The sequence below is a fragment of the Perca flavescens genome, chromosome 19, assembly GCF_004354835.1.
Source record: "Perca flavescens isolate YP-PL-M2 chromosome 19, PFLA_1.0, whole genome shotgun sequence".
Taxonomy (NCBI): domain Eukaryota; kingdom Metazoa; phylum Chordata; class Actinopteri; order Perciformes; family Percidae; genus Perca; species Perca flavescens.
Window position 1 is genome coordinate 5,040,899 of NC_041349.1, and position 26,944 is coordinate 5,067,842.

The window sequence follows — 26,944 nt, forward strand, 5'->3', positions numbered from 1 at the left end:
TAAATAATAAATGAAAAGAACACGTTAAAAGCAGGCTTTAAATCATTTACACAATCTTTCAAAATGACATTTTCATAATTATAAACTGCAAAAAACAAACTATAGATATATCAGTTTTCCTTTCATCTTGTAATTCTTTCTAGTCTGATTATTGAGATGTTTTTCGGCAGTTTGCAGATCATCTGTATCAGCATTTTATTTCCCTGATAACCGATAAAGTTGATTAATTAATTAATTTAATTAATTAATTTTGATTGGCTACAGCTCTGTGTCTGTCCCTCTGCTTTGTATTCACTCACCACTGAGTCTGACTTAACCCTCGGAGGACAAAAGACGCAGCGGCAAATGTTTGACAAAACTCCTACTCAAAAATCAATATACAAAATTTCGTTTTATTCATATATTACGCTACTTTTATGAACCCAAGACTTTTGTAAAATAAATTCCAAAGCACCAAAACAATTGAGTGTAGGTATGTTTTGAGTTTTGAGAAATATTTCAGTTTTAGGGCCAAAATATCTCTTTACACATTTCTCTGGAACGATTTGGGGCGTCACTCTAAAGAAAGCTGAGATTGTTCAGAGCATTTTGATATGAAACACATGGGGATCCGGTTATATGCAAAAACCTTAAAAGGAGAATTCAGGAAGTATTTAAAAATGCCCTTAGACCTGGTGTCACTCACCACTGAGTCTGACTTAATGTCCCGCCCACAACACTATCTGACTCTCTGTTACTGGGGATTATGTTGAACGTTTGTCATTCATTAAATAATTGCTTAAAGCATTTAAACAAAGTTTTGTGGAGTTTGTAACATTCCAAAATATTAATTTTAACTTAAAGATTTTCATTTTAACTGTAAATGCAAATCAGTTATTGGTTACATTAACTACTAATAATCGGTATCGGCCTTGAAAAACCAGTATCGGTCGATCCCTATTTCTTTCAGCTGATATTTTTCAGAAACTCAGTTTACTCACAGAGCAGCCAGAGTAGAGATGTGTCCTCCATCTTGATAGTTAGTGAAATGATGTCTTGACTTATTTTCAGTGTATATCCGCATCAAGTAAAACTTTTCTTCCTTCCTCTTTGACTGGCAGTCTTACATGCATGCATACATACTCTCATGCATAGAGATACATACATACATATGCATGCATAACGTGAGAAGGCAGCTTCTAATAATCTTGAAACAAACTAAAGTATATCTTTGTAGGTGGCAGCAGTTTAGTTGCAAGTAAGTGAACGCAACACCACCTCGCCTCTGTTAAACCACTGAAAAGGGGAACAAAAGAGACTAAAATAAACTGTGTGAACTACACATCAAGAATGCTACGAATGCAAAGTAGGTTTTCACTATTAAGTAATTAACCTTTGTGTTTTAGTGTGTTACAGTCAGAAAAGGAATGTGTTATTGTCCGTGAGATATTGTAAGATTAGAGTTAAGTTGTTTCTAGCTGGCGCTTTGGCCTTAGAAGTAATTTCAGGTCTCTGGGACTTCATCTCCCAGAGTTCCTTTCAAAGACGTGTTGACTGTATGACGTCGGTAGCTTTACAGCTGGCTTCAAGCACGGTGGTCATTTCCTGAATGTTCTTTGGTCTGAACTTGGCTTTAAACATACTGTTATTGGTTTGGTTTCATGTAAATACTAAAATGCTTTCTTTGGTTTCCATGTCCATTTCACATGAATTGGGTTTTCTTATCAGCTCTCACAGCAGCAATAAGTGTTAAGAAGAAAAAAAGTCAACATTTAAACTGTTCTTCCTTTTAACTAGTAGACTTTGACATTTCTGTGATCAAAGACATCAAATCAAACAGAGAGGTACATCTGCTCTTCTTTGTCTCCATCACTAGAAAACATCACACAAGTCTGTGTGTTCCTGCACAACTGTACACATTTAAAAACACACACTTACTTTATTTACGTATTCTTATATTTTTCAGTGAGATGAACATTATAAAACTCTCTTTTGGATGAAAGCATCATATCAGTTGATTCAGACAGCCAGCAGGTGGCAGCACAGCACCTTCTCTCAGACAAGAAGGAGCTGGTTGAGCTAGAGAGGATGAAGGCTTCTCCAATAACCACATTTACTGACTCATATGTTTTCTCATATGCGGTTTGATTTTAAGTTTTCAGTTGGTTTTTGTTTGTCTGAGGACAAATCGCTGCTACAGGAAGAGTTGTGTTTTCACATTTTATACATCAGTCCGACTCCTGTCTTATATCGATAAAATAATCTGCACGACATTTTTCCACGACTAACTGGCTGCATGATTGGCTCTATTTATTCACATCACAGTCTTCTTAAGTGTTGACATTGTGGGAATAAAGTGAACGTCTCCATCAGGTGAGACATAAAGAGAACTTCTGCAGGGTCGAACCTGTGGAGTTGAATTAAATATATTTAATTTGTATTAGTATTTATGAGTCTTGTATTGTTTTCTATTGTTTTTTCAGACCTGATTGTGGTAACAGTGCACCCTGGAGAGGATGCCATTCTTCCATGTCAAGCTGCTGATTTCTCCAGAGAGAAATCAGCAGCCAGAGTACGTCCTCTATTACAGTGATGGACACTTGGATCCAACCTCCCAGAATCCATCCCATAAGGACAGGGTGGAGCTGGTGGACAGAGATCTGAAGGACGGAGACATGTCTTTAATTCTGAAGAATGTGAACATCAATGACCAAGGAACATACGAGTGTCGAGTTGCATCAGCTGGTTTCAGACGTAAAAAGAGAGCCTTCATCGACTCTGAGCCAATCAGAATCATCCGTCTGCAGGTTCCAGAGCCAGCAGGTGAGTTTTTGTGAGTATCAGGTTGTAGCTGCAGTTTCTAACATCAAAGAGGGTGATGAGGATATCCAGACATTCCCTGATGCATGTTTTTCATACCAGACCTCTTTTCTGGTCTATAAAGTTGATCCTGAAAAAAAATATATTTATATTTTTTAAAGTCAGTTGCACAATAAAGTCAGCAGGGGGCTTCTGCTAACTGTTCACCTCCATGTTCTTGTAACCAGCCGTCACCACTGAGCATGTGCAGATGGCAGATAAACAGCCCATACAACCTTTCCGGCTACATTTGGCACTTCACACAGAGACCTGCAGTCTAATAATTGAACATATCACTGATTACTGTTCAGAATCATTCTAGATATTTGCAAAAAATAACAACTAAATAGCACACAAAATAACCATTAAAGTAGGAAATGGCAATCCCTCACTAAGCACTACAAAACTTATCTTCTCTGGGTTTAGAAACTGTCTGTCAGTCAGGCGGGTAAAGGCTTGGAAATCTTCCATGACACACACACACACACACACACACACACACACACACACACACACACACACTCTCTCTTCCTGACTCTACAGAAAAGGGAGCGGAGTTTTTTTGTCACGGGGAAATCCTACCAAAAGACATGAATTTGGCCCGTCTTTAACCCCCCTGCTGTGGGCATCAATGAGGACAAACATGATGTAAGCTATGAGTTGTTGTTTGGTGAAATGATTGATGTCTAAATACTTTGCAGACAGAGTTACCTTGGTATTATCTAATATAGGTTACTGATAATGTAGTTATGGTGTATATTACTGTGTATATTCCTATTATTCTTCCTGATAGGAAAAAGAAGAACCTATGTTTTCTGTCACATTCGTCATGTTTGGATTCAAGTTACATTAAAAAGCATTTTTCTTTCTGTTTCATTTCAGAATGCACACATGCAATGTCTGCATGTTGAACTCAGGTTTTGGGAATAAACAACAAAGGATTATCTGGTTACCGTACCAATTAACCCAGGTAAGGTTACCCCCCCTCCCCGCCCCCCCTCACACTGACATTTGGTTTTTCCTTACTGTAAAACATTTCACATTCAGCTGTGACCCATAAAGATAGTGGCTGAACTGACATCCTTAAAATTCTAACCGCATGGTTTTAATTTGAAGGGTTTTACAAATACAGCAGAGTGAGTCACTGCATGTGGATTCTTTTTACATCATAGGTCAGAATCTCAATGTCAGCAGGATCTCTAGGCGCTGCCTGGGCAGACACACACACTTTAGGGTGTGTTTCAGTTGTCCTTATGCTGTAGAATAGTGTCAGTGTATGCTCAGCTTGTTCCTTCACCTGCAAGCAAATCATAGATAGTATTATAAATATTAATCCTTTCACAATGTCTATGGATACACAATGGTCCGCACATTGCAACACATCAGGCAATAAACACATCTGAAGCATACATTATGAATAATGCTAGTACTTTTTACTTTGAGTGAATAGCCTAAGAATCTAGTTTTAAATTATTTTTGGATAAAAATAACTTATTCTGGCTTTTCCTGTAGACCACTTCATAATTCATAAATATAGATGTCGGGGTCTAATGTGATTATTATTATTATTATTATTATTATTATTATTATTATTATTATTATATTTATGGTATTTATCAACCAATATATTTTTATTGTAATACTGTGTCCATAATAATACAAATATGTAAGAAACCATTCAATAATAATTGCACCATCCTAGGACAATGTGTTTACAGGAAGACAGAAGCAGACATAAAGCTGAACACAGAGACATCTACATACACATTTAACTATTAGGAACCAAATATAGCTGCATTATGTAAAATATTTAAAAAGTAACAATGACCAAAGAAGTGAATGAACAAGTCAAAGTGTTTCTGTAACGTAACAAGAGTATAAATAGTGTGACGGTGCAGAGAGGAAAGAGTTAATAAAGTAGACTGAGGTAAGTCAGTGTACTGGGTGTGTTTGTCTGTGTTTTTCTTGCTTCACCTTCTTTATAGTCACAGTTTTTATTCAAACTGCAGAATGACTTTGAATAAAATCCCCTAAAATAAAATAATTTTTAACTAAAGCTTCTGAACTAAAAGAGCGAAATGAAGTCTGTACGGCATCACATAGCCTGTCTGGGCCTGTTCCTGTAATCAGAGAACAAAATGGAGGATACTTAGTCGGTGGATTGCATGGTATCAAAGGCTCAAAGCTAGTAAACTTTAGACAATAATCAAGAAAGTAAAATATATACATTTATTAAAATGGGATTGTAGAATTTATAACCCACCTACAAATATTACATACATTCCTGGAAGACGATGCATGATCAACAATCTTAAAATAACCTATGCTTGGTTTAGTATTTCTTGTGCAAATTTGGGTTTTTGTTCATCATATGAACTGGCTGAAATGAAATGAAATGAAATGGCTGTTCAAGCAGCACGTGGGTGTGGCAATGAAAACAAAAAGGGAGTCTCTGTGTTGGAATGATGAAACGTGAAAAAAAAGTGAGGAAGAGAACAGGGATGAACTGGATTCAGATCTCTCTCAGGACTCATGGCTGCATTAATGTTCCTGTTGTTCCTTCTGTCTGAAGCAGCTTCTGGTAAATATCAGCTTTGATTGTGAAATGATTTATGTAGACAAACTGATTATATTGGGTTTATTTGGGCATTTACGGATTGTTCATAGGTGCTATTTGTTGAAGTACAGGCGCGCATCAATGACTCACTCGTGGTTAACCACTGTTGTTATGGTGGCTGTTACACCGGGCTGAAATTTTGTGACAGACACGTCGTGCCTCCATATGTCTGTTGAAGCAGCGGTGTAGAAGGAAAGAACCCGATTAAAAGCCAGAGAATAAAAGTGTGTCTTAATCCGCGTTTTAAAAACATCAGAATAACAGACTCAGCCTGTCTAATGGCCTCTGCACACTCTCAGAAAAAAAAAGTACAAAACAGCAACAGCTTGTCACTGGGGTGGTACCGTCAAAGGTACATTGTTGTACCTTGAGTCAGTTCTTGTTGTTTGTACCTTCTTAAGGGACAATAGTATACCTTTGAGGATCAATAATGTACCTTAAACAAAAGGTACAACAAAGTACCTCTGGAAAAGGTACAATGTTGTCCCATTAAGGTTCCGCCCCCAGTGACAAAGCCATTTTGTACCTTTAAGTAGAAAAAAAGTTCAATTTTATTCCTTAAGAAGTGAAAGAAAAAAAAAAGGCAAACAACAACTAACTCAATTTTAGAAATTTATTTTAGTCCTTAAAATGAAAAACAACAAACATACAATGTAACATCCCAAAATAAAATGCAAGAATGTTCTAGGATGGAAAATGGACCTGTATTGTACCTCTTTTTCTGACAGTGTGGCAGACTATTTCTGAGCTGAAGAGCCACAACAGAAATGATCGGGGCACAGTCAACAAGCTGCAGTAGGCTGATCTGAGGGGTCTGGTGGAGCTGTAGGGGGTGAGACGTTTTGGGGCATTTTTAGGCCTTTGTTGACAGGACAGCTGAAGACATGAAAGGGGAGAGAGGGGGGGAATGTCATGCAGCAAAGGGCCACGGGTCAGAGTCAAACCCGGGCCCGCTACGTCGAGGAGCAAACCTCCATACATACAAGCCAATCAGATTTAATAAAACATGGAGCAGTCCAAGTTGTCAGGGGTAGTTCCCCCCTCTAAATTGACAGTATTAAATTGGCCCATTGTGACGGCTGGGCCAGAGTTTTGTTTAGTGCTGTCTGCGGCTCTGAGAGCCAGGCCACCCCGTGTCCAGCTAAGGGCTGTACTGTCATCTATTATATGTTCATGACTGTAACTAACATCTCAAATTGAAATATGTTCTAAAATAATTTAAGAATAGAAAAAAAATATTGTAGTATACCGTACAATTGTACAGCAGCTGGCTGTTACTATTTTGTTCCTCAAATGCCTCAACATTTACAGTATTCTACTGCATTTAGGAAGAACGGTCAATTACTGTAACAAAAATCTCGTATTTTAACGGTAATTTGTTACAGTGTACCTAAGTGATAAATTTTCCTTAGTACTTGTAGTATTAGCACAAGTGTCACCAAGTATCAGGCAGGCACACTGTCAAAATGTCTTGCAAAATCTTCTAAGTTATTGTTTATTATTGTTTTTCAGACCTACACGTGGTAACCGTGCTCCCAGGAGCAAATGCCACTCTGCCATGTCAGGCTGCTGATTCCTCCATCAGCGTTGTAGATTGGAGCAGACCTGACCTGGAGCCAGATAATGTCTTCTTTTACAGAGATGGACACTTGGAACCAAAACAACAGAACCCGTCCTTTAAGGACAGGGTGGACCTGGTGGACAGAGATCTGAAGGACGGAAACGTGTCTGTAACTCTGAAGAATGTGAGCAGACACGACGCTGGAACATACGAGTGTCGAGTTGAACCAGATGGTTCAAGACGTAAAAAGAGAGCCTTCCTCGACTCTGAGCCAATCAGAACCATCCATCTGCAGGTTCCAGAGCCAGCAGGTGAGTGAGTCTCTCTCAGTGAGTGTTTCTGAGTATCAGGTTGTAGCTGCAGTTTCTAACATCAGAGAGGATGAAAGCTGCTCCTCTATCACACATTTACTGACTCATATGTTTTATTATCTTCAGGTGCTCGTGGATATGGTGGATTGGTAGCAGGTGTTGCAGGTGCTCTGCTTCTTGTAGTTGCTGTTGCTGCAGTGGTTGTTGGCCTGATATATAAAAGACGTCGGGACAACAGACCAGAACTGCCTGCTGCTGATGAAGCAGGAGAAGATCAGCTCCTCTGACGTCCCAGACCTCTTTACACCCGACTGAAAATGTCTCGAAGGCTGTTTGAACTTGTTATAAGATCTGTCCTGAGTGATCTGATCAAAAATAGACAGCTATAGGTACGTGTGTCCCCACCTTGGCAGCCGAATGCATTTCCAAATGCGTGACCACGTGTATTCGGATCTCACTTCCCCACTCTATATGCAAAGAAACATGCACATCATTTGTGTTTGCATAAAATAGGCTGGCTGTGTGTGAGAGTAAGTGAGTGAGTAAGTGTGTTTAGTTTATATATTGTGATGTCGTGAGAGGTTTTTCTTTGTAGCAGGTGGGGTGTAGGGCAGAGACAAGCCAAAAAGTGGTTGCAGTAAAACAGAGGTTTTATTTTAAGCAGTCCTTTCAGAAAATAGTCCAAAGAAAAACAGTAACTCAAACTCAAACGTACTGGGAGTATAACTACTAGGTTTAGCAAAGTCCTGGTAGCTTAGGTTCTTTCCCCATGAACTCTGCTTTCTTTCTCTCTGCCTCTGCTCTCTTTGTCTTCTCCCAGTGCATGAGCACCTGCAGTAATCAACAGGCTGAGGCATTTGCACCTCCCTGTGCAGTGCATTCTGGGACTTCTAGTGTGTGTGGCGGCCATTTTGTCACTGGGAAGCCACTCCTGTAGAGGAAAATAGCGTCCCTCTACCACACGTCCCCTTGTGATGCCACAATATGTTTTATTTTAGTGCATTTTTACAGAATATGCATTATAAAAAATGGTCATACAGTAGGCCTTTGCTTCATACTGTATAAGGTATTTCTTGACAATGAATTAATGTCCTGAATAATACTTGATACCACATAGCATAATTTATGTATTACTGTAACTCTTTAGCTGAGGAATGATAGGATTTCAACACAATGGTGAGTATTTAGAGGGTGGAGCTGGTGGTCTGCAGTGTTGGGCAGTAATGAGAGGAGTACTGACTAGAGAAAGGAATACTTTAAAGAGCTGAAAGTATTGACGTTATATAAAGGCTTTGATCCGAGCGGGACAAAGATGCTCCCAAGTCTGAGATAGAGTCCAAGTGAAGTCTAAGAGCTAAATACCACATATTTTGCATGTGGATCTTCTTTTCTTTGGGCCTTGTTGTCTCAAGTTTTTAAAGCCAAAGTTTCTCACGAACAACACAGCAGCTGCCTGTACAGTCGACATGTTTGTTGTCCTCTCTCACGTGTAACGCCACACAGCAGTTACGTTTTATGAGTTTACGTAATATGTGAATGTGCAGTTGTCTTCATAATGCATGAACATGAATGCAGAAAGTTTTCAGTTCTGCATTTGGCTGATTGTTGACTCCTCCTGTGAGGTTAATTATTGTTTGAAAGAAGTGGAATGAATGGAATGGAATTATTACACTTCCTGAGTAACTTGCACTGAACACTGGTGGTCTGAAATAGCTCAATGCACATCTAAACTGAATTTTCACTTCAAGTACAAGTTGTGCCTTTAAAATCCTAGTGAAGTAAAACTCTGTGTGATGCAGGACCATGGTGCCTGTCAGTGTCTGAAGTTCTGGATTAATATTACTAATGTTAATACATTAGTAATATTAATGAGTATGTGATGTGTATGTTGCATTTTGCTGCCGTTTGCTTTAATATAGAAACACGAAGCTGGTTGTAGTTGTATTTAACTGCTTAAGACTGGCTGTGAGCCTCAGGTACTGTGAAGCATCAACTGTTTTTCTCAGATCAGTCATTTTCATATTCATTTGCACATTTACATTCTTTTTATTCTTGTCGACAATTTTAGTTTCTATAGTACAATGTGACATAGTTGACCTTGTTTGAATATGTCGGTTTCTGTCTTCCTGTAAATTGGTCTGTGTGTAACATTGAGAGACTATTTCCTTGTATTTGTATAAGAAAGTTTATTCCGACATGAAAATATTAAGCAACGACCTTTATTTTTAACCTGCAATGCTAATTTGAATAATAAACAGATGATTTGTAGCAATAAGACATGAATGAGAATAAGAATGCAACATTTTGACTTTCTCATACATCCCTGTTACAAAACTAATGTTATTTTTAAAAACGAATAATTAACGGGCCAATAGTTTGGCTTCCAGTACTGCTACTTGTAGCTCTCTCCAGAACCATTTACCCTGAAATAACTACAGAGAACTACACAACCAAAGTAACTTAACTACAACTGACTTACTGTATAGATCCATTTAGAGGTCACTCACACACACTTCTCTTCCTAGTTATGTAAGTTTAGCCAGATTCACTATCTTGCATACATCAAGATGGGAGTTTATTCAATACAAATTGTGATAATGTTTAATTTAATTTAGTGTATCACATTTTAAGATCAAATTAGGCCTGGGTGACTTGGAGAAACGACTCATCTTTCTGTGTTAGGGAGACAGGAAGTGCAGGTTAAAAGGTATTTTTTAGGTTGGACAATAATGAAGTGAGGAAGATGTAAGTGAGCAAAATCAGGAAAGTTAGAATAGCCAATGTGAATGTCAACTAGGTTCATTGCCAAGTAGGCTTTCACAACAAGGAGTTATGCTTTCACAACAAGGAGTTTGGCTTGCTGTGGTCAAAATATGAATACGGTATTTACATTGTAGATTCTCACTGAAGTCATCAAAACTATGAATGAACACATATGGAATTATGTACTTAACAAAAAAGTGTGAAATAACTGAAAACATGTCTTATATTTTAGATTCTTCAAAGTAGCCACCCTTTGCTTTTTTTGATAACTCTGCAAACCCTTGGTGTTCTCTCAATGAGCTTCATGAGGTAGTCACCTGAAATGGTTTCCACTTCACAGGTGTGCTTTGTCAGGGTTAATTAGTGGAATTTTTTCCCCTTATTAATTAAAAAAGCAAAGGGTGGCTGCTTTGAAGAATCTAAAATATAAGACATGTTTTCAGTTATTTCACACTTTTTTGTTAAGTACATAATTCCATATGTGTTCATTCACAGTTTTGATGACTTCAGTGAGAATCTACAATGTAAATAGTCATGAAAATAAAAAGGAAACGTATTGAATGAGAAAGTGTGTCCAAACTTTTGGCCTGTACTGTATATTAAATATATAAAAAGTAACAATGACCAACAAACTAGTCAAAGTGTTTCTGTAACCTAACAAGAGTATAAATAGTGTGACGGGGCAGGGAGGAAAGAGTTAATAAAGTAGACTGAGGTCAGTCAGTGTTTTGCTGTGTGTGTGTTTGTCTGATCAGTAAAGATGGCTGCTGCTTCCTCTGCTGCTCTAACTGAACTCTTGACCTTAAACTCTCAGTTTTTGTTTTCCTGTGAATCATTCCAGTGAGATTACTCATGCAACTCGTCTCTTAGTTCAGTGTTGTGTAGCTTGGCTCACAGCCAGCGAGACATGATGAAATACAAATAGAACTAAGAACACATCTAGTGTTAAAGTCAGTATTTCAATCTTGTGATCTCACCGACTTACAGTATAAACCCGGCGTCACAGTATGACAACCAATTTTTAACGACGATAAATTGAATTATTGATTTGATTGCAATTGTGGTTAAAAAAATACTATCGTAAGAAGTAAGTAAAATAAGATCTGGAATATAACATAAGCATTCAAACACATTTAGTCATGCATAAAAATGGAGGGAGGGGGGTTGGGGGGGTGGTCAGTCAAGGGCGTAACTTTGGGTTCAACATCCCACATGTAATGGGGTCAGTGCATTACTTTATTAATGTACAGTATGTCTAGGCAAGCAATTCAATATATACAAATAAAGAATGTCAAGATTATAAAAAAGGACATACAATATAAATAATTAAAAGATAGAGGAGTCAAAATAAAATGAACAGCCGAGGTATTTCTCACAATGTGTATTTAATAATAAAGCACAAGTAAACATGACTTAATTGGAGGGACCATCTCTGCAGGTAGACACCCCCCCCCCCCACACACACACAAAATATACAAACTAAATTATACAAACTTTTCTCCGTATGGATTGAAAAGTGCTATGTATTAGTGCATGCTGGGATAAATTATATTAAGAAACTTTAAACCTTGAAATATAAACATGAGTGTATAAAGCTGTACACACTCTGGGTCTCCCTCAGCTGACTCAGCAGCTGCAGCCTGATGTCATAAATGGATTATACAGCCCAGACTCAGTGACTGGGCTCACCGCCAGAGACGCCCAGGAAACTAAAAAAGGTTTCTCTTAAAGCAACAAGACTGTCAGTGTTTGAACCTCCTGATCAGATCAGAGTTAAAATTTTGTATGGTTTGCAATCAGGGCGTCATTGGAAATGAGAGCTTGCTCTCAATTGGCCTCTCTGAATACATGAAAGTGATCATAATAATGAAGTCTCCAGTGTTATTAAAGTAATGAAGATGATCTGAGAGCTTATTCCAACTGTGTTCAGTCCAAATGATCAACAGAGAGAGTCATGAAGGTCACCACTGCATGCTTTTAAAGTGAGTCACTGAGTGTGAATTCTTTTTAATAGGAGGTCACAATCTGAAAAATTTGTGGTTGCCTGGACATATTAAAACAGTCAAGCAGGGCAGCTCAGCTGATCAGTCCAGACATATTTAAACTTATATACGATTAAAAACATATATACAACACTGCAGTGCAGTGATTGCATACAGGAGAAATCACAGAGGATATAAATCATTTCTAAGTACTACAACACACCACAAGATTAAAAACCACAGCAGAGCAACAAGTTCAAACAATACAATCAACATGTAACAGCAGACGGCGGCTTAACTATCAATATGCTGCTTTTTCTTGCTGAGTCATAGTATGTTAAACATGCTAATGGTCTATGCCCTCCAGTAACCTGTGGGCTGCAGGAGGGCATACTATTGTATGATGTAACACATCAAGTGAGGGAGAAAACAGGGACGGATGGGAATCACCCCTCTCTCAGCTCTCATGGCTCCATTTCTGCTCCTGTTGTTCCTTCTGTCTGAAGCAGCTTCTGGTAAATTATAGCTTTTATTGTGAAAAGATTTATGTAGACAAACTGATTTTATTTGACTATTAAAAACACACATATATAACACTGCACAGCAGTAATTACATAAAGGAGAATCACAGAGGATAGAAAGTATTTCCGATGTGGTCTTGTAAGTACTAAACACACCACAAGATTAAAAACCACACAGCAGCAAGTTCAAACAATACAATCAACATGTAACAGCAGACGGCGGCTTAACTATCAACATGCTGCTTTTTCTTGCTGAGTCATAGTACGTCAAACATACTAATGGTCTATGCCCTCCAGTAACCTGTGGGTTGAAGGAGGGGCATACTATAGTCTCAGTAGGCAGGCTTCCATTGACTATGATACAATGGAATGCATCTTGTAGAACAGATCAAGTGAGGGAGAGAACAGGTACGGACGGGAATCACCCCTCTCTCAGCTCTCATGGCTCCACTTCTGCTCCTGTTGTTTCTTCTGTCTGAAGCAGTTTTTGGTAAATATCAGCTTTTATTTTTAAAAGATTTATGTTGACAAACTGATTATATTGGGTTTATTTGGGTAATACGGGTAGTTCATATGTGATATTTGTTTAAGTACCTGAGCGCACCTATGACACGCTCGCGGTTAAACTGTGACTCGTTTTAAAAGTGATTTAACCACTGTTCTTATGGTGGCGATTAACACACATTAGTCCACTAAAAAAATTAAAGGATGTTTTGGCTGCCTTGTCCTCACATGACCCCTATGTTGAGACAGACAAGCCACTCGTCCACGTGTTTATTGAAGGAGGAGGTTTTCATTTCGTGCTGAATTTCAAACAGATTTTTGCTACAAGTGCCAAAACATGTATTCTCAGTTTGCATAATCTGGTTAAGATTCATATTTGTCCAATAATCACTAAAGCTTGTCATGCAAGAGACAATAAAAAGTATATAAACGCTCAAAGTTGTCATATTGACAATAATTAAAGGTGTGTTGATTAATTCACAACGTCACCAAATGATTCCAGCTGAAACATCGCCTCTGTCTCGCCAAAAAGTGATTGCAGCTCCTACCTGTTAAATATGTCCAGTAACACACAGTTGTTGTTTTTCTTTGTCAGTTACTTATATAAAATATAAAAGATTGATCAAACTGTTTCAGACTGTTAGACCAACTGCGCAGTTTAAAAAAGGGCATGCTGCATAAATAAGGGAACGTAAACTGCAGAATAAAAGAGGAAGAGAGAGTGAAACAGCTGGGGTGTGACGTGCGTTGGGCTTTACAGCGTTGTGATTGGCTGAAATAAACAGGAAGAAACAAACCACTTCACTGCAGCCAGCAGCAAGAACAATCTGACGCAACTGTGCTAAATCACACTTGGGGCCCTATTTAAATTATCTAAGCGCACGGCGTGCACAAATCGACTTTTGCTACTTTAAAAAGGGTCCGTGCGCCAGGCGCATGGTTCAAAAGGGTTATACTTAGTGTCTTCTTTAATTGATAGGTGTGTTTGGGCGTAACATGCAATAAACTAATCAAAGGGTCATCTCCCATTCCCTTTAAAAGCCAGGCGTGTTTGGACCTTGGAGCATTGCTGTTATGATGGTGAATTACACCGTAATATTTGTAATCTTCTGCACGTGTGTGCTGCTGTGCGTCCTGTGTGTGTGTAACAAGCATAGTGTGTGCACGCTGTGCACGAGCCTAGGAGTATTTTACTAATGCTCCGTTAAAATAACAACGAGATAAGATAGGGCCCTCAGTGTCTGTTATTTAGTTCTGGTTTACAGACGCTGACTGTGAAAGTGATCAGATTAAATCAAACAATGACATGCTTTTAACGACACATTGTTGCTTTGAATGAAATGTTGACCTTGTGGTAATAAAGTCTCCTGTGATATCTCTGCAGTTGTGACGGATCAGTGAACGTCTCCATCAGGTGAGACTCTACAGAGACCTTCTGCAGGGTCACACCTGTGGAGGCCCATTGCAATAACATGACTTTTTATTATTTATTAATGTGTTTTCATTGTTTAGTCATTGTGGTAACAGTGCACCCTGGAGATGATGCCACTCTGCCATGTGAAGCTGCTGAATCCTCCATCAGAGCTGTAGAGTGGACCAGAGACATCCTGGAGCTAGAGTACGTCCTCTTTTACAGCGATGGATACTTAGAAACAGACGAACAGCATCCATCCTATAAGGGCAGGGTGGAGCTGGTGGACAGAGATCTGAAGGACGGAGACGTGTCTTTAACTCTGAAGAATGTGAACATCAACGACCAAGGAATATACGAGTGTCGAGTTGCATCAGGTGGTTCAAGACGGAAAAAGAGAGCCAACATCGACTCTGAGCCAATCAGAACCATCTGGCTGGACGTTACAGTCCCAGGTGAGTGAGTCTCTCTCTGTGTGTTTTTCTGTGTATTATGTTGTATGATGAAGGCTGCTTCACTATCCAGACATTTGCTGACTCATATGTTTTTTTATCTTCAGGTTCAAACAGCAGACGCCCCAATGATGGAAACTCCTCTCCTGTAGGCCTACAGGCTGGATTGGGAGTAGGTGGTTCACTGCTTCTTGTAGCTGTTGCAGTGGTTTGTGTCCTGATATATAAAAGACATAAGGACAAGAGATCAGGAGCGCCTGCAGCTGCAAGATGATGAAGCTTCGGCCGATAAGTTCATCTGACAACTCACAGTTCTCTTTACAACTGACTGCTTTCTCGTGTGTCGTATATTCAACTCTTTCTGTGGTTGTGAGGACATGTGTAAATCTGATCTGAACCAATAATTTCACCCTTGCATTAACTTACTTTTTTCAAGTGAAACTACTGGTACCGGTGCTCACGTGACCAAGACCAAGATAGCAGCTTAGCTAGAAGGGTCCAAATAAAACCCCTAACATGTACTGTTATTTTTTAACTTAACCTCAGTGTTGTGTCAAAACGTATTGCAATCACACAGTGGGGTATCTTTACTCAAAGACTTAAGACTGGTACTAAAACTAATGGTACTTTGCCAAGTCCGTCAAGGGTCACAGAAGCTAACATGGCTAGCTTAGCCGAGGTTCTCAGTCAGTTGAAGTCACGCCGGGCTGACCAAAGTTGGACAATATCGACACCCGTCTGACTGACATGGCGACCTCAATGGATACGTTGGACAGTAAAGTGACAAGATGGTGCCCAGGAAGTCAAAAGCACTAACCCTCCTCTCCATCGCCTCTCTCTATAAAGACTTGAAAGTTCAATATTCTCATGTATATAGTGTCACCTCATCATGTTTATTTATCTTGATTGTTATATTTTACTATTTAAATGTCCTATTTTGTTGTTATTTTATATTTTACTATTTCAATTTTCAGTTTGTCATGTCATATTGAGAGCTGCTAAACAGTATTTCATTGTTAAAAACAACGACAATAAAGATCTGTTTTATTCTATTTTCTTTGGTGGTTCGCAACTAGATTATACATTGTCCAATCTGCCCCACATATATCATGCTTAGAGTTTAGGCCTGAGGACATTTACAAGTCAATATTGACTCATAGTCATAGCGCCACCTGCTGCTTTACATAGTGTGGTCCACACTTGATATAGTGTGGGAGTCATTTTGTGCATTTCGCCATGGAACAGCCAGTGGTTGCAACACATCATGTACATCGCACTCTGTGAACTGTATGATTTATTGTTTGCTGTTTTAGAACTTTAAAAGTTCTTGCTGCTCTGACATATCCATTTATGGATACAAAAAAAGACAGAAAAGTAGATCTTATAATGAAATTGTAAGCTCAGTTGTCAGGGGAATGAGAACATTGGCAAAGGTAAAACAAGAACAGTTTATTAAAGGGCTTACACTTGCCATATTATGCTTTCAGCATCTTTTTTGAGCATAGGAAACCTTTGATATTATTCTGGAGAATATTCTAGAAAGTACTGGACATTCTTTTGGATTTTTGCAATACTAATAAAAAAATGACTTCATAGATTTCCAGATATTATTTGATTATTGAAGCATGCATTGGTCAATGGTATACAAGCTACATGTATGGACTGTCTGTAAGCGAATTTGGATTTTTCTAGGATGAAGACATGTCCCACCTTACTCGGCCTCTGATTTGCTTACCATGGTATTCTTACCATAACCCTTACCAATCTCACTCCTCATGCCTAAATCTAACCAATCCAACCGACAAAGGCATTGAGTACTAGCCAATCAGAGGCAGAGAAGGGCGGGATATGCCTTCGCCATCCTAGGAAACACAAATTTGCCTACTGTTGACTGTATATAAATAGCTGTTTACAGTTAGTGTTGTTCTGCTAGGCAACGGCTGCCCTCTTGTGGTAGCTGTGCTCTTGGCTTGACCTACTTTAAAGCCCTCAGGGAAGGTTACAGCTGTGAGAAACTCTTTGTATGAATGAAGATATTAAACCTGTGTTCACAGAAATTTTACAGTATAAGGATAATTCAGAGGAATGTAGTATTAGTTCTGAATGTTTATGTTGAAACACATGAACATTGGGCACAGATTGCTGAACAGGCCTACTGGGCAAAGGCTTAGCGGCCCAAAATGTCAGGGGCCTCCTGGGCCTTCACCTGCAAAATGTCACTCAACGAGACACCAACCAACCATGATTAAACAGAAGTGCTAATAAACAGTATATTCATACAGCTTTCACTAGTTTTGAGGTTCGGAGCAGCCTTCTTGGATTGTGATGTTGGAATTGGTGAGGTTGTTCTGACTTTCCAACTCAGAAATCTGAGTTTAGGGTCTGTTCAGTTAAAAAGTCAGACTGGGAACTTGTAAAATTCAGATTCCTCAGTTCAACTGGAATGCACAACTCTGACCTAACAATCCAACATGGATGGCCTAGTGTGTCAGGGCCTTTAGACATCCCTCATTCTGCAGCTGAAATGATATCAACAGAAGTTGGAACGCCAGTAAAAGCCTCTTCCTTCCTCTTTATCAGAGATGGGGACTCAAGTCTGATGGCGACACCAAGTCCTTCCGGAGTTGTGCCTTTTATCATTAGTTTGGCTTTCAATAACTTTGTAAACAGTGGCAGTAAGCTTACAGCTACATGCAAGGTGTGTGGCACCAAGATAAATGATGCCGGATCAACAACGTCGAACTTGATCAGGCATCTCTAAACGCACCCAGATAGGTCTGTCACTTGCTAATGTGAAAGAGACGTTACATTTAGCATATATCATCACAGGTAACAAGATAACCATCGCAAAGTGTTGTGCTACAGGACATGCTTTGAATTCATAAGATTTAACAATACAGTGTTAGAGACAGATAAGATGGCCAGAGAGATGGCAAAAGACTTGAGACTTGACTTGAACTTGCCCCTCAAAGACTTGAGACTTGACTTTGACTCGAGCTTAAAGACTTGAGACTCGATTTGGACTTCCAAAAACTAACTTGTTAACATCTCTGCTCTTTATATACAACTATGTCTATTAAATCCAAAACATCCTGCATTCTCAACAGTACCTCCTGCTGAACCATTCAGTTCCTCAACTGTTCCTCAACACTTCAACAGCAATTCATGGATACAGTGCACTTTATTGTGCACTTTATTACTCATGACTGCACTGACTCATAGGGTGTCCTTCAGCACTGGCACTTCACTTTAAAAAAAAAACACACATTTATCTATTTTATTAAGGGATTACTGGTTTGCAGTTGTGGGGGAAGAGGGTGGGGTGGTTGTATCAACATGTGTCTACATGTGTTTTTAACGGGTATGGACTGTCCTGCTATGAATGCTTTGTTTTTTGTGTGTAATGAGCACACTGCACCAAATTCCTAGCAACTTAGCTGCATGGCAATAAATTATTGAATCTTAAAAACTTGAGTGTCAGCTTGAAGGAAACACACAGAAGTAAACACAAAGATAAAGATGCTTATAATTTTATTTGATCTGATATTAAAAACTTGACATCTATACAAAAATAGAAAAATTCACAGCAGAATCTAAACAAGGATCACATCTTAGGATCCTATGTTCAACACCCTACATCTACAAGCCAAACTTGAAAATGTGGAGTTCCACGGACTCAAAACATTATAGAATCTTTTCAGATCAGTTCAAAAGTGATGCTCCGTGGTGACAGCAGTGATGATATCATCCGATCCCTCCACAGCCTGAGTGGGCATGGCTGTCAACATGGAGACAGGCAGGTCATTTCCTACAGTCAGACCATGTTAGACAGGACATTTAGATAATTGATCAGCTGAAGAGTTCTGTAAGAGACAACTGATTTTTTTTTATCCTCCTAATTATGCTTATGTTTAAATTCAGGTTCAGAGTTAAATTCAGAGTCCATGACTACACCAAGTACTGGCTGTGTTTTTTTTTTTTTTTACAAAGATGATCGAAGCTTCGTTGACTTTTAATCCAAAAACCCCAACATCAGTTTGGTCTCCATTTAATTTAAGAAAGTTTTGGCACATCCAATTGTTTATTTGTTCAATCCACTTACTTAGTTTTTTTTTATTGGACTAGTCTCCTGGTAATGTGGTTATGGAAATGGCTGTGTCGTCTGCATATTGATTACTTATTTTGTTTTTAGATGTTAAACATAAGAGACCCCAGAATGGAGTTATAGGAAGTCAGATGTCATAATTAGCCGCTTAAATGTGTAATTCCCATATATACACAAAGTAGTCCCTGTTCTCTATAGTGCCAGAAACCCAATTTTACAATCGGTCTAGTGTTATAATGTTGCCAATGTCAGTATTTAAAGGTGCTGTAGGTAGCATTGTCAAGATCCAGGACTTAGCCAAAGAATTTGAACATCACCCACTTCTCAGTCCCTCCCCCACTTTCTGCTATACCCTAAACGGTCTCCTAAGCCTCTCCCCCTCTGCCCCCCACAAGGGAGAAGAAATGCGTGTGCATGAGTATTGACTGACACACATTTACACCTGATTGGTGTAAATGAACGGAGCTGTGGATTTTTGCATATCGCACTACAGGCTGTAGGTGGTGCCAGAAGAGCCAGATTTCTTTTTTAATGACATGCTCTATGTATTTCTACTGGAACATAGGGTCAGTTTCAACAAATATGACAGAAAGTTAGTTTTATAAGTCTTACCTTCTGCATCTATAAGTAGATGTCAATGAAGACATAAATAATAGATAGATAGATAGATAGATAGATAGATAGATAGATAGATAGATATTTCAGAATGCACCTGACGCTTTGTCTCGATATAAAGACATCATGATGAAAGTGGAGATGCAGTGCGGACAGAACACTACCAGGTGGACGACCAGTCTGAACCAAAGATGGAGGGGTCTGAGGCTGGGGGCGGAGCTGCAGAAGTAGGTTTCCCTGTAGAGAGAATCAGCTGTCAGGTGAATATCTGGATGAATGAACTCCTGAAATCAAAGATAACCTCCTCACCTGTGACAGAGACCCAGCTGGGTGGAGACTCTCCAACACTGCTGATGTGACACTTGTAGAGGCCTTCATCAGACCTGGAAACATGGTGGATGGTCATGTGACCTGCAGGCTCAGTCCTGATGAAGGAGCCATCTTTATAGAAATCAGCTGGGAGGTTGGAGGATGTCTTTGTTCTACAGGTCAGAGTGAGGTCTTCTCCCTCCATCACAGGGAGGACAGGACTCTGCAGGATCACTGGTCCACCTCAACACAGAGACAAACTACAGCATGTCATCCATTCACACACAGCTTCATCAATACTGACTCCACAGTCTGATCTTACCAGTGACAGTGATGGTGATGTTGTTACTGGTTGCTCCCTCTCTGGACTCACACCAGTACACTCCACTGTGTCGTAAGCATAAAACTGATGTTACAGGAAGAACCAGCAGGTCTTCCCAGCCATCTCCACACTGAGTCCTGATTTCATCACTCGTGTTCCTCCTCAGAGTCCATCCAGCAGAGCTGTCGTCCTCCTCACAGCTCAGAGAGAAAGACTCTCCTTTAAACAGCTGAGAGCTGCTGGGACTCACAGTCAGAGAGGCTGGAGGGGGGAGGGTTTGGTGGTTAAAAAATTAATCAATGCTCTTTTACATTTTCAATTCCCACTTGCAGTAATTCATACTTGCTCCTGGGATGCTCCAGTATCTTTACCTTATTGTATATAATGTTTTCATCTTTCTCATTTTCTACCTTAATAATAAAACAAGTATCTCTAAACTTAAGCTACGCAGAATTTCAATCAGTTCGGATGTGGTTAACCATCTTTGTATTCTGGGGGAGTCTCTGTGCACAGTGCATCATCTTTTCTTGTTAAATATGCCCCGATCAGATCAGTTGTGTGTTTTTGTTATTCTTGCTAGGCAACAACAGAATCACCAGTTTTTTCAACTCATGCTGCTCCTGAAAAACGCCACTTAAACGCAACTAGGCCAGGGTTTCCCAGCAGAACTTGCAGCTTAGTCCGCCTAAGCAAAACATGCCATGAATTTGAAAGTAATCAGTTTTTACAATCTTCAAATATGTGACAGGGCTCGACATTAAGCTTTGTCCGCTTGACCGGGACAAGTGGATTGTTTTGTAGGGCAAGTGGAAGAGAAATGTACTTGCCCCATTGGACAAGTTAAAACTCAAACAAAATGAAATGCCATGTTACTTCACGTTACGTGCCACTCGTACTAGGGTTGGGTACCAAACAAATAACGTTGGTACTACAGAGAATGGATTCACTTTAAATCACACGGTGCCAAATTTCAGCCGAGAGCGCATAAGCGCGAGCATATCTGACGTCTCTGCATCTTGACAGAGAGTGGAGCACCGAATGCTGACACAAACACGCAGAGCAGTGGTGCTGATGGAGCGAAACAACGTTGACTTTGTTAAAGTCACAGTGAGTCACAGCAATGTCGGTAAAGCAGTTGCAATTGTGTTTACACTTTTCAAAACTCCACGCAGACAGCGTATATAACGGCGAGGTGAAAGCTGTCACGGTATGGGTTAACGTAGATTTCCTCTGTGACAGGCAGGCACCAATGTGTTCACTATGCACTATTCCCCCCCACCGCGGTCTGACGGCAAACTGCCGACCACATTACCTAGCACATTTTGTGCGGAAAACCCTGGCCTAGGCCTCAACTGTTCTGTCTAATTAAAAAAGTGTACTGACCTTGGTTTGTTGTGAAGCTCAGTAGTGAGATCAGAACTGAAGAGAAATAGACCTTGGGTTAGTTTGAGTTTGTGATACAAGACATTCACAGTTTAAATAATAAATGAGAAGAGCAGCAAAAGCATTTGCACAACCTTTCAAATTTACTTGCATCATTTCTTCTCATAAACTCATGTTATGTTTACGTTCAGGAGCATTATTAAGACAAAATTGCTGTAAAACCACAGTTTAGATTCCTCAGTTTTATTTTTTTAATCTTTTTATCTTGTATTTCCTTCAGCACTTTTTTTTTTTTTTTTAAAACTCACACAGTTTACTCACAGAGCAGCCACAGTAGATATGTTTCCTCCATCCTGACACTTTGTGAAGTGAGACTTATTGAAATGTGTTGTCAAGTAAACCCCCTCCTTCCTTTGTGACTGTGGCCCTGTGTTGTGGTTTTCCTCTTCACACAAAGAAAAAAAAGGTTTATTTGTTTTCATTGCAATGAAGCAGATAAATTCATTTGTAAATAAAATTTTAATGAAGCACTAAACCACAACATGAAGTGAAGAGAGACGAAAAAACTAAATGTTGAGATGAAAAATAAGCAATGACCCACACCTGAATGTAAAAGAACATGAATACGATGCAACACGTGTGTGTGTGGTCATTGTTTTAATGCCTGAGGTGAAAGTTACCTTTTCACACAGATACACAATGTTGATTTGAATTTGTCATAGATTTATTAGGAAATGACTTGATGATGGTTTTTAAGCTGTATCTTCCTGTAGATGGCCACGGTTAAGTTCAGAGGAAGTGAATGGGGGAGATTTTGTACCTGCGTCTCTGACAGCTCGCTTTTGTTTAACCACGGAAATGTGGTCAGAAAGAGACTCAAAAGGAAGACACTGTGTAGCTGCACTCCATCAAACTACACATCAAGATTCAATCAGGTCTGCACACAAAGGAAAAGTGTATTGCGCGGACACAATAAGAATTAATGTAACACGTGGTGTAACAGTGTTTTTGGTAGCAAGCTGTAGGCCTACAGGTCCCGGAGGTTCCTTATGGTCAGATAAGTCTAATTAGTGTGGTGTCGCCTGCAAACATTAGCAGCTTGACTGAGTGGTGAGTGGGGTGCATCTGTTGGAAAGGATGCAGCCTTGAGGGGAACCTGTGCTGATGGTCAGAGAGCCAGAGACGTGTTTCCCCAGCTTCACGTGCTGCTTCCTGTCAGACAGGGAGCTTTGGTAGGCTTAGAGGAACATAGTTTAAAATGATTATGTTGTTAGGGTTAGAGGACCTTTATTTCCATGGTTCCTAATAACTAGATTTATTAGGTCACTTTTAGAACTTGGGATCAAGAGACAGTTTAAGAATAGAAGGATCAAAATCAATGCAGTAGAATGAGAGATAGTGTTTCTTTTATTCCAAATTCTACTTTCTTGTCAAAACCTGCCGTGGTACATCACCCACAATGCTGTGTTGGGGTCTGGTGATGATAGAAGCTGCCAATGTATCCTGGAGCCTATAGCAGTGAGCAACAGAGGTCTGTGAGCTCACTTCTATCTTACCACAGTCAGCGGTATTAGATATTGACGAGACAATGTAAAGACTACAATGTAAAATCTCCGGGCCAGCGGGAGAAACACTACTGGGCAGATTCAGCGAGCCCAGATCAAGGAAGGAAACCTGGATGCTTAGAAACTTTTTGGGTGTACACGTCAATGAGCAACTTTGTTAAAATGAACATTTCGATCCTTGATATATTACATTCATAATCGAGACACACAGGGCCACAGGTAACACTTTGAATAAGTCACTGTCCCTATCAATCACACACCACCACTCTGGTGTTCATGATCAACAGCCCGTGTCTATCAGAACTCTTCAGCTGATCAATTATCTACATTTGTTCGAGTCTTCCGTAGATCAAGAAACAGTGGAGGACCCAGAACGTTTGATCATTTCTTTCAACAGTTCTGACACTAAACCCTACGTAGCAATATTTCATTCCTTCCTGGAAAAACACCAATATAAATTTGGCCTGTTAACAAAATAGAGACTGCTCTCTCCTCAGCTATAACACAAGCTACATAACCCTCAACTTAAACCTCTTTAGTATCAGAACTGTTTACACAAATAACTCTTAGCTCTTAGCTCATTATATAAATCTCTTATGATGTAAACATCATATCATTTCAGTCAGACAGCCAGCAGGAGGCCATTACAGCACCTTCTCTTTCTTTTACACATGCTCAGTTCAGCTCCACAGTTCACTTTGTTGGATGAATTATGTGTTTATCATCCTAACGTTTTATTTATTTCAAACCATAACTAGATTACAAAATCTGTCTGTGTCTGTTCAAGACTCTCATGCTGTGTCACCTCTACAGATAGATACAAGAGTGTTTGAATATTGTACTCAAGTCAGTAGATAAAAGTCAAAATTAGGTCAGTCAAAAAAGTACTAAACGTTACTGTTTACCATGTGTTTTAGGCAATAAAAAAGATGTAATCATTTCAACACACACATCCCACCTCAGAGTGTCCAAACCATCAGTTAATACATTTCAGAACCACTCTTTCAGCAGAAAACTTAACAGAAAAAGCTTTTCTTAAGGTTTTGTACACAAACACACAGCAAAAAGACTCACTTTTAGTGCACATGGGGCACACACACAATGCTACGTTTCCTAGCAACGTTCCTCTGAACAGTACCATCCGTCCCAGAGAGTGTGTTGTTGAACTCACCTGTCTGAACCTGAAGTGGAGGATCATCCATCAGCATGTTAGCATTTAGCATGTTAGCAACATCCAGCATGCACCTGTTGGTGAAGTAACATGGCAGCAGGTGGGGCATGAGCTAATGAAGGTAGATGTTACCAAAAGTGTCCCATTTTTAATAAATAAATATGATCTGATGATGTGCATATTCAGACAATCGTGCTGAAAGCGTTCAGAAGAGTCAGTCAGAGCAAAATCGTTATTATATTGGAGAAGACATTGAATAACTTATAATTTAGTTTACAGTTTGAAGAGTAGCAGAATCCAAGTGTTCACATTCAAAGATCTGACTCAATGTCACACACAAAAATATTTACAGGAAGACAGAAACAGACATAAAGCTTTAACAATGACCAACAAACATGCTACCATGCGTCTATATAGTACCTCTTTTCTCTTGTTTGATGCTCGGTAAAGATGACTAATGCTTTCTCTGTTGTAACTAAACTTCTTTCTGGTTTTATCTTCTTTATAGTCCGAGATTTTTCTTCAAACTGCAGAATATTTTAAAATTAAAGTCCCTGAACTAAAACTGTGTCTCAGTTTTTTGTTTTCTGTGACCTATTCAGAGAGATTACCAAAGCAAATGCTTATTCATTTAGTGTAACTTGGTTCACGAACAGTGGGACACCCTGGAAGTGAGAAAGTAAACTTTTGGAACATGAAAACAGTATAACGGAGTAAGAAGATTATCCGTGTTAGCAGTGACGGAGGAGAAGTTTGGTCCTGGCTGATAGCCCCAGAATGGGATGTTTTTCCTAGGGGACCGCACTCAAACCCCCTCCCCTTCTTACTTTACACAAAACAGTCAAGAGAGCAGCTCAGCTAATGACTTCAGACAGATTTAAACTTTGAAATGAAACGTGAGAGGCCCAATTCACCTGAGTCTGCATTTTTTCCCATGTGCCATGCATTCCCTTAACTGCCGAACTGGACAGCATCAATGTTGTGTCAATCATTAGGTCCCACCAACGCACCCCCCACCTCCAGCCTCTCTCCCTCCCTCCTCCATCCATCCCAGAAATGCAATTGGCTGGTGCCGTGCGTTTTCGGTTGATGCCACATATGAATAATACACCCCAGGCTTAGTGTAACTTGGCTCACAGCCAGTGAGCTGTTTAGAACGTTATGTTTTTTCTTTCAAAGGCTAGAAAGGTTCAGTTTGTGTTGATGTTGAAGTATGCTGTTCATATAGAGAGTGTTTCTATTATTTTTGCCCACCCTTTTATATCAATGAGCTAAATAACAGAAGAAAATATGGACATGTTATAACACAAGACAAATCAGGTGTAAGAAGGTGTACAGAGGGCAGTGGCTTCCATACTCTTCCGTGTTTTGGGTAGGCAAGTTCTGAATGTAGCCTGAGCTGTGAGATCAAGCGCACTTTTACACTATTTGCTTTGCAAAGCCTGACAGCAAATGACTCCCCTTTAATTTATAGCGTTGTAGATCCAGGACACAGGGGGGTGAAGCCAACAGTCAACACCTTCTCCACTGTCATGGCTCCATTGTGTTCCTGTTGTTCCTTCTTTCTGACGCAACTTCTGGTAAATATCAGCTTTGATTGGGGAAAGATTCAGACATTATTTCTGACCTGTGTTTTCTTGATGAATGTTGTGTATGAATAATGGAGGAAAGCAGTCATACATGTAATATTTCAAAAACTAGGCTTATATGTGGCTACGTATGAAGTATGTAAGGGATGCCGTTAATGTAGAGCAAGCCAGTGTTCTGGTTTAACAGGCGACAGAGGTTGTAAGCCTGGAAGTTATTGTAAAAGAAACATTGGAGATTGGGTCTGCACAGAAATAGTCTATATCCTCGACCTTCCACTTCGCTCTAAATGGCTGCCTGAATGGCTCAATCACATCACAGTCTTCAAAAGTGTTGGCATTGTATGAATGAAGTCCTGTGATATCTTTTGCAGTTGTGAATGATCAGTGAATCTCTCCATCAGGTGAGACATAAAAGAGACCTTCTGCAGGCTCACATCTGAGTAGGCCCTTTTAAATAACATTAATATTATTATTTATTAATGTGTTTTTTATTGTTTAGTCGATGTGGTAACAATTACCCTGGAGAGGATGTCACTCTGTGTGGCTGGGACCTCCCTGTCATAGCTGTAGAGTGGACCAGACCTGACCTGGAGCCAGATAATGTCCTCTTTTGCAGCGATGGATACTTGAAACAGAAGACCAGAACCATCCCTTTAAGGACAGGGTGGGCTGGTGGACAGAGATCAGAAGGACGGAGACGTGTCTTTCATTCTGAAGAATGTGAACATCAACGACCAAGGAACATACGGTGTCGAGTTGAACCAGCTGATTTCAGGCGTAAAAGAGAGCCATCATTGAGTCTGAGCCAATCAGAATCATCCGTCTGCAGGTTACAGACCCAGCAGGTGAGTTTCTGAGTATCAGGTTGTAGCTGCAGTTTCAAACATCAGGGATGAGGACTGCCCACTATCACACATTTACTGAC

The 26,944-nt window shown here is 39.7% G+C and overlaps 4 protein-coding genes and 1 long non-coding RNA gene across 6 annotated transcripts in view; 4 read left to right on the plus strand and 1 right to left on the minus strand.

Moving 5' to 3' along the window:
* Positions 1 to 26,944, plus strand: part of LOC114574062 (low affinity immunoglobulin gamma Fc region receptor II-like) — a 392,591-nt gene that overhangs the window by 153,111 nt on the left and 212,536 nt on the right. The window lies entirely within an intron of this gene.
* The window catches only part of LOC114545261 (CD276 antigen homolog), a 34,204-nt gene continuing 10,644 nt past the window's right edge, over positions 3,385 to 26,944 (plus strand). The window contains exon 1 of one of the 2 annotated variants that reach the window (XR_003690853.1): positions 3,385 to 3,486. Coding sequence is in view for 1 of the 2 variants with exons in the window: in XM_028563554.1 (XP_028419355.1) it covers positions 12,512 to 12,587 (76 nt within the window). In the remaining variant the exon portion in view is untranslated. Of the gene's footprint in view, positions 3,487 to 12,416; positions 12,588 to 26,944 lie in introns of those variants that run through there. The other variant, XM_028563554.1, reaches the window with a different exon arrangement.
* Positions 5,317 to 8,300, plus strand: LOC114545262 (butyrophilin-like protein 9). The gene is made up of 3 exons (XM_028563555.1): positions 5,317 to 5,419; positions 6,968 to 7,327; positions 7,454 to 8,300. Exons 1-3 carry the CDS (start codon positions 5,371 to 5,373, stop codon positions 7,612 to 7,614), a joined length of 570 nt encoding a protein of 189 aa, XP_028419356.1. The 5' UTR covers positions 5,317 to 5,370; the 3' UTR covers positions 7,615 to 8,300.
* LOC114545258 (myelin-oligodendrocyte glycoprotein-like) lies at positions 12,651 to 16,012 on the plus strand. Its single transcript, XM_028563552.1, has 3 exons — positions 12,651 to 13,083; positions 14,610 to 14,963; positions 15,068 to 16,012. The coding sequence occupies exons 1-3, from the start codon at positions 13,035 to 13,037 to the stop codon at positions 15,232 to 15,234; spliced, it is 570 nt and encodes a 189-aa protein (XP_028419353.1). The 5' UTR covers positions 12,651 to 13,034; the 3' UTR covers positions 15,235 to 16,012.
* On the minus strand, positions 20,434 to 22,090 carry LOC114545302 (uncharacterized). The gene is made up of 3 exons (XR_003690869.1): positions 22,016 to 22,090; positions 21,695 to 21,730; positions 20,434 to 20,572 (listed from the first exon to the last, which is right to left on the minus strand). It is a non-coding gene; the product is annotated as an uncharacterized LOC114545302 (long non-coding RNA).

What these genes read in the sequence shown, in the direction of transcription:
- LOC114545262 (XM_028563555.1), top strand. Translation starts at nt 5,371, where the DNA reads ATGGCTGCATTAATGTTCCTGTTGTTCCTTCTGTCTGAAGCAGCTTCT. An exon ending in TCTGTCTGAAGCAGCTTCTG is followed by an intron (nt 5,420 to 6,967) that starts GTAAATATCAGC and finishes ATTGTTTTTCAG; the next exon opens with ACCTACACGTGGTAACCGTG. An exon ending in GCAGGTTCCAGAGCCAGCAG is followed by an intron (nt 7,328 to 7,453) that starts GTGAGTGAGTCT and finishes TATTATCTTCAG; the next exon opens with GTGCTCGTGGATATGGTGGA.
- LOC114545258 (XM_028563552.1), top strand. Translation starts at nt 13,035, where the DNA reads ATGGCTCCACTTCTGCTCCTGTTGTTTCTTCTGTCTGAAGCAGTTTTT. An exon ending in TCTGTCTGAAGCAGTTTTTG is followed by an intron (nt 13,084 to 14,609) that starts GTAAATATCAGC and finishes TTCATTGTTTAG; the next exon opens with TCATTGTGGTAACAGTGCAC. An exon ending in GCTGGACGTTACAGTCCCAG is followed by an intron (nt 14,964 to 15,067) that starts GTGAGTGAGTCT and finishes TTTTATCTTCAG; the next exon opens with GTTCAAACAGCAGACGCCCC.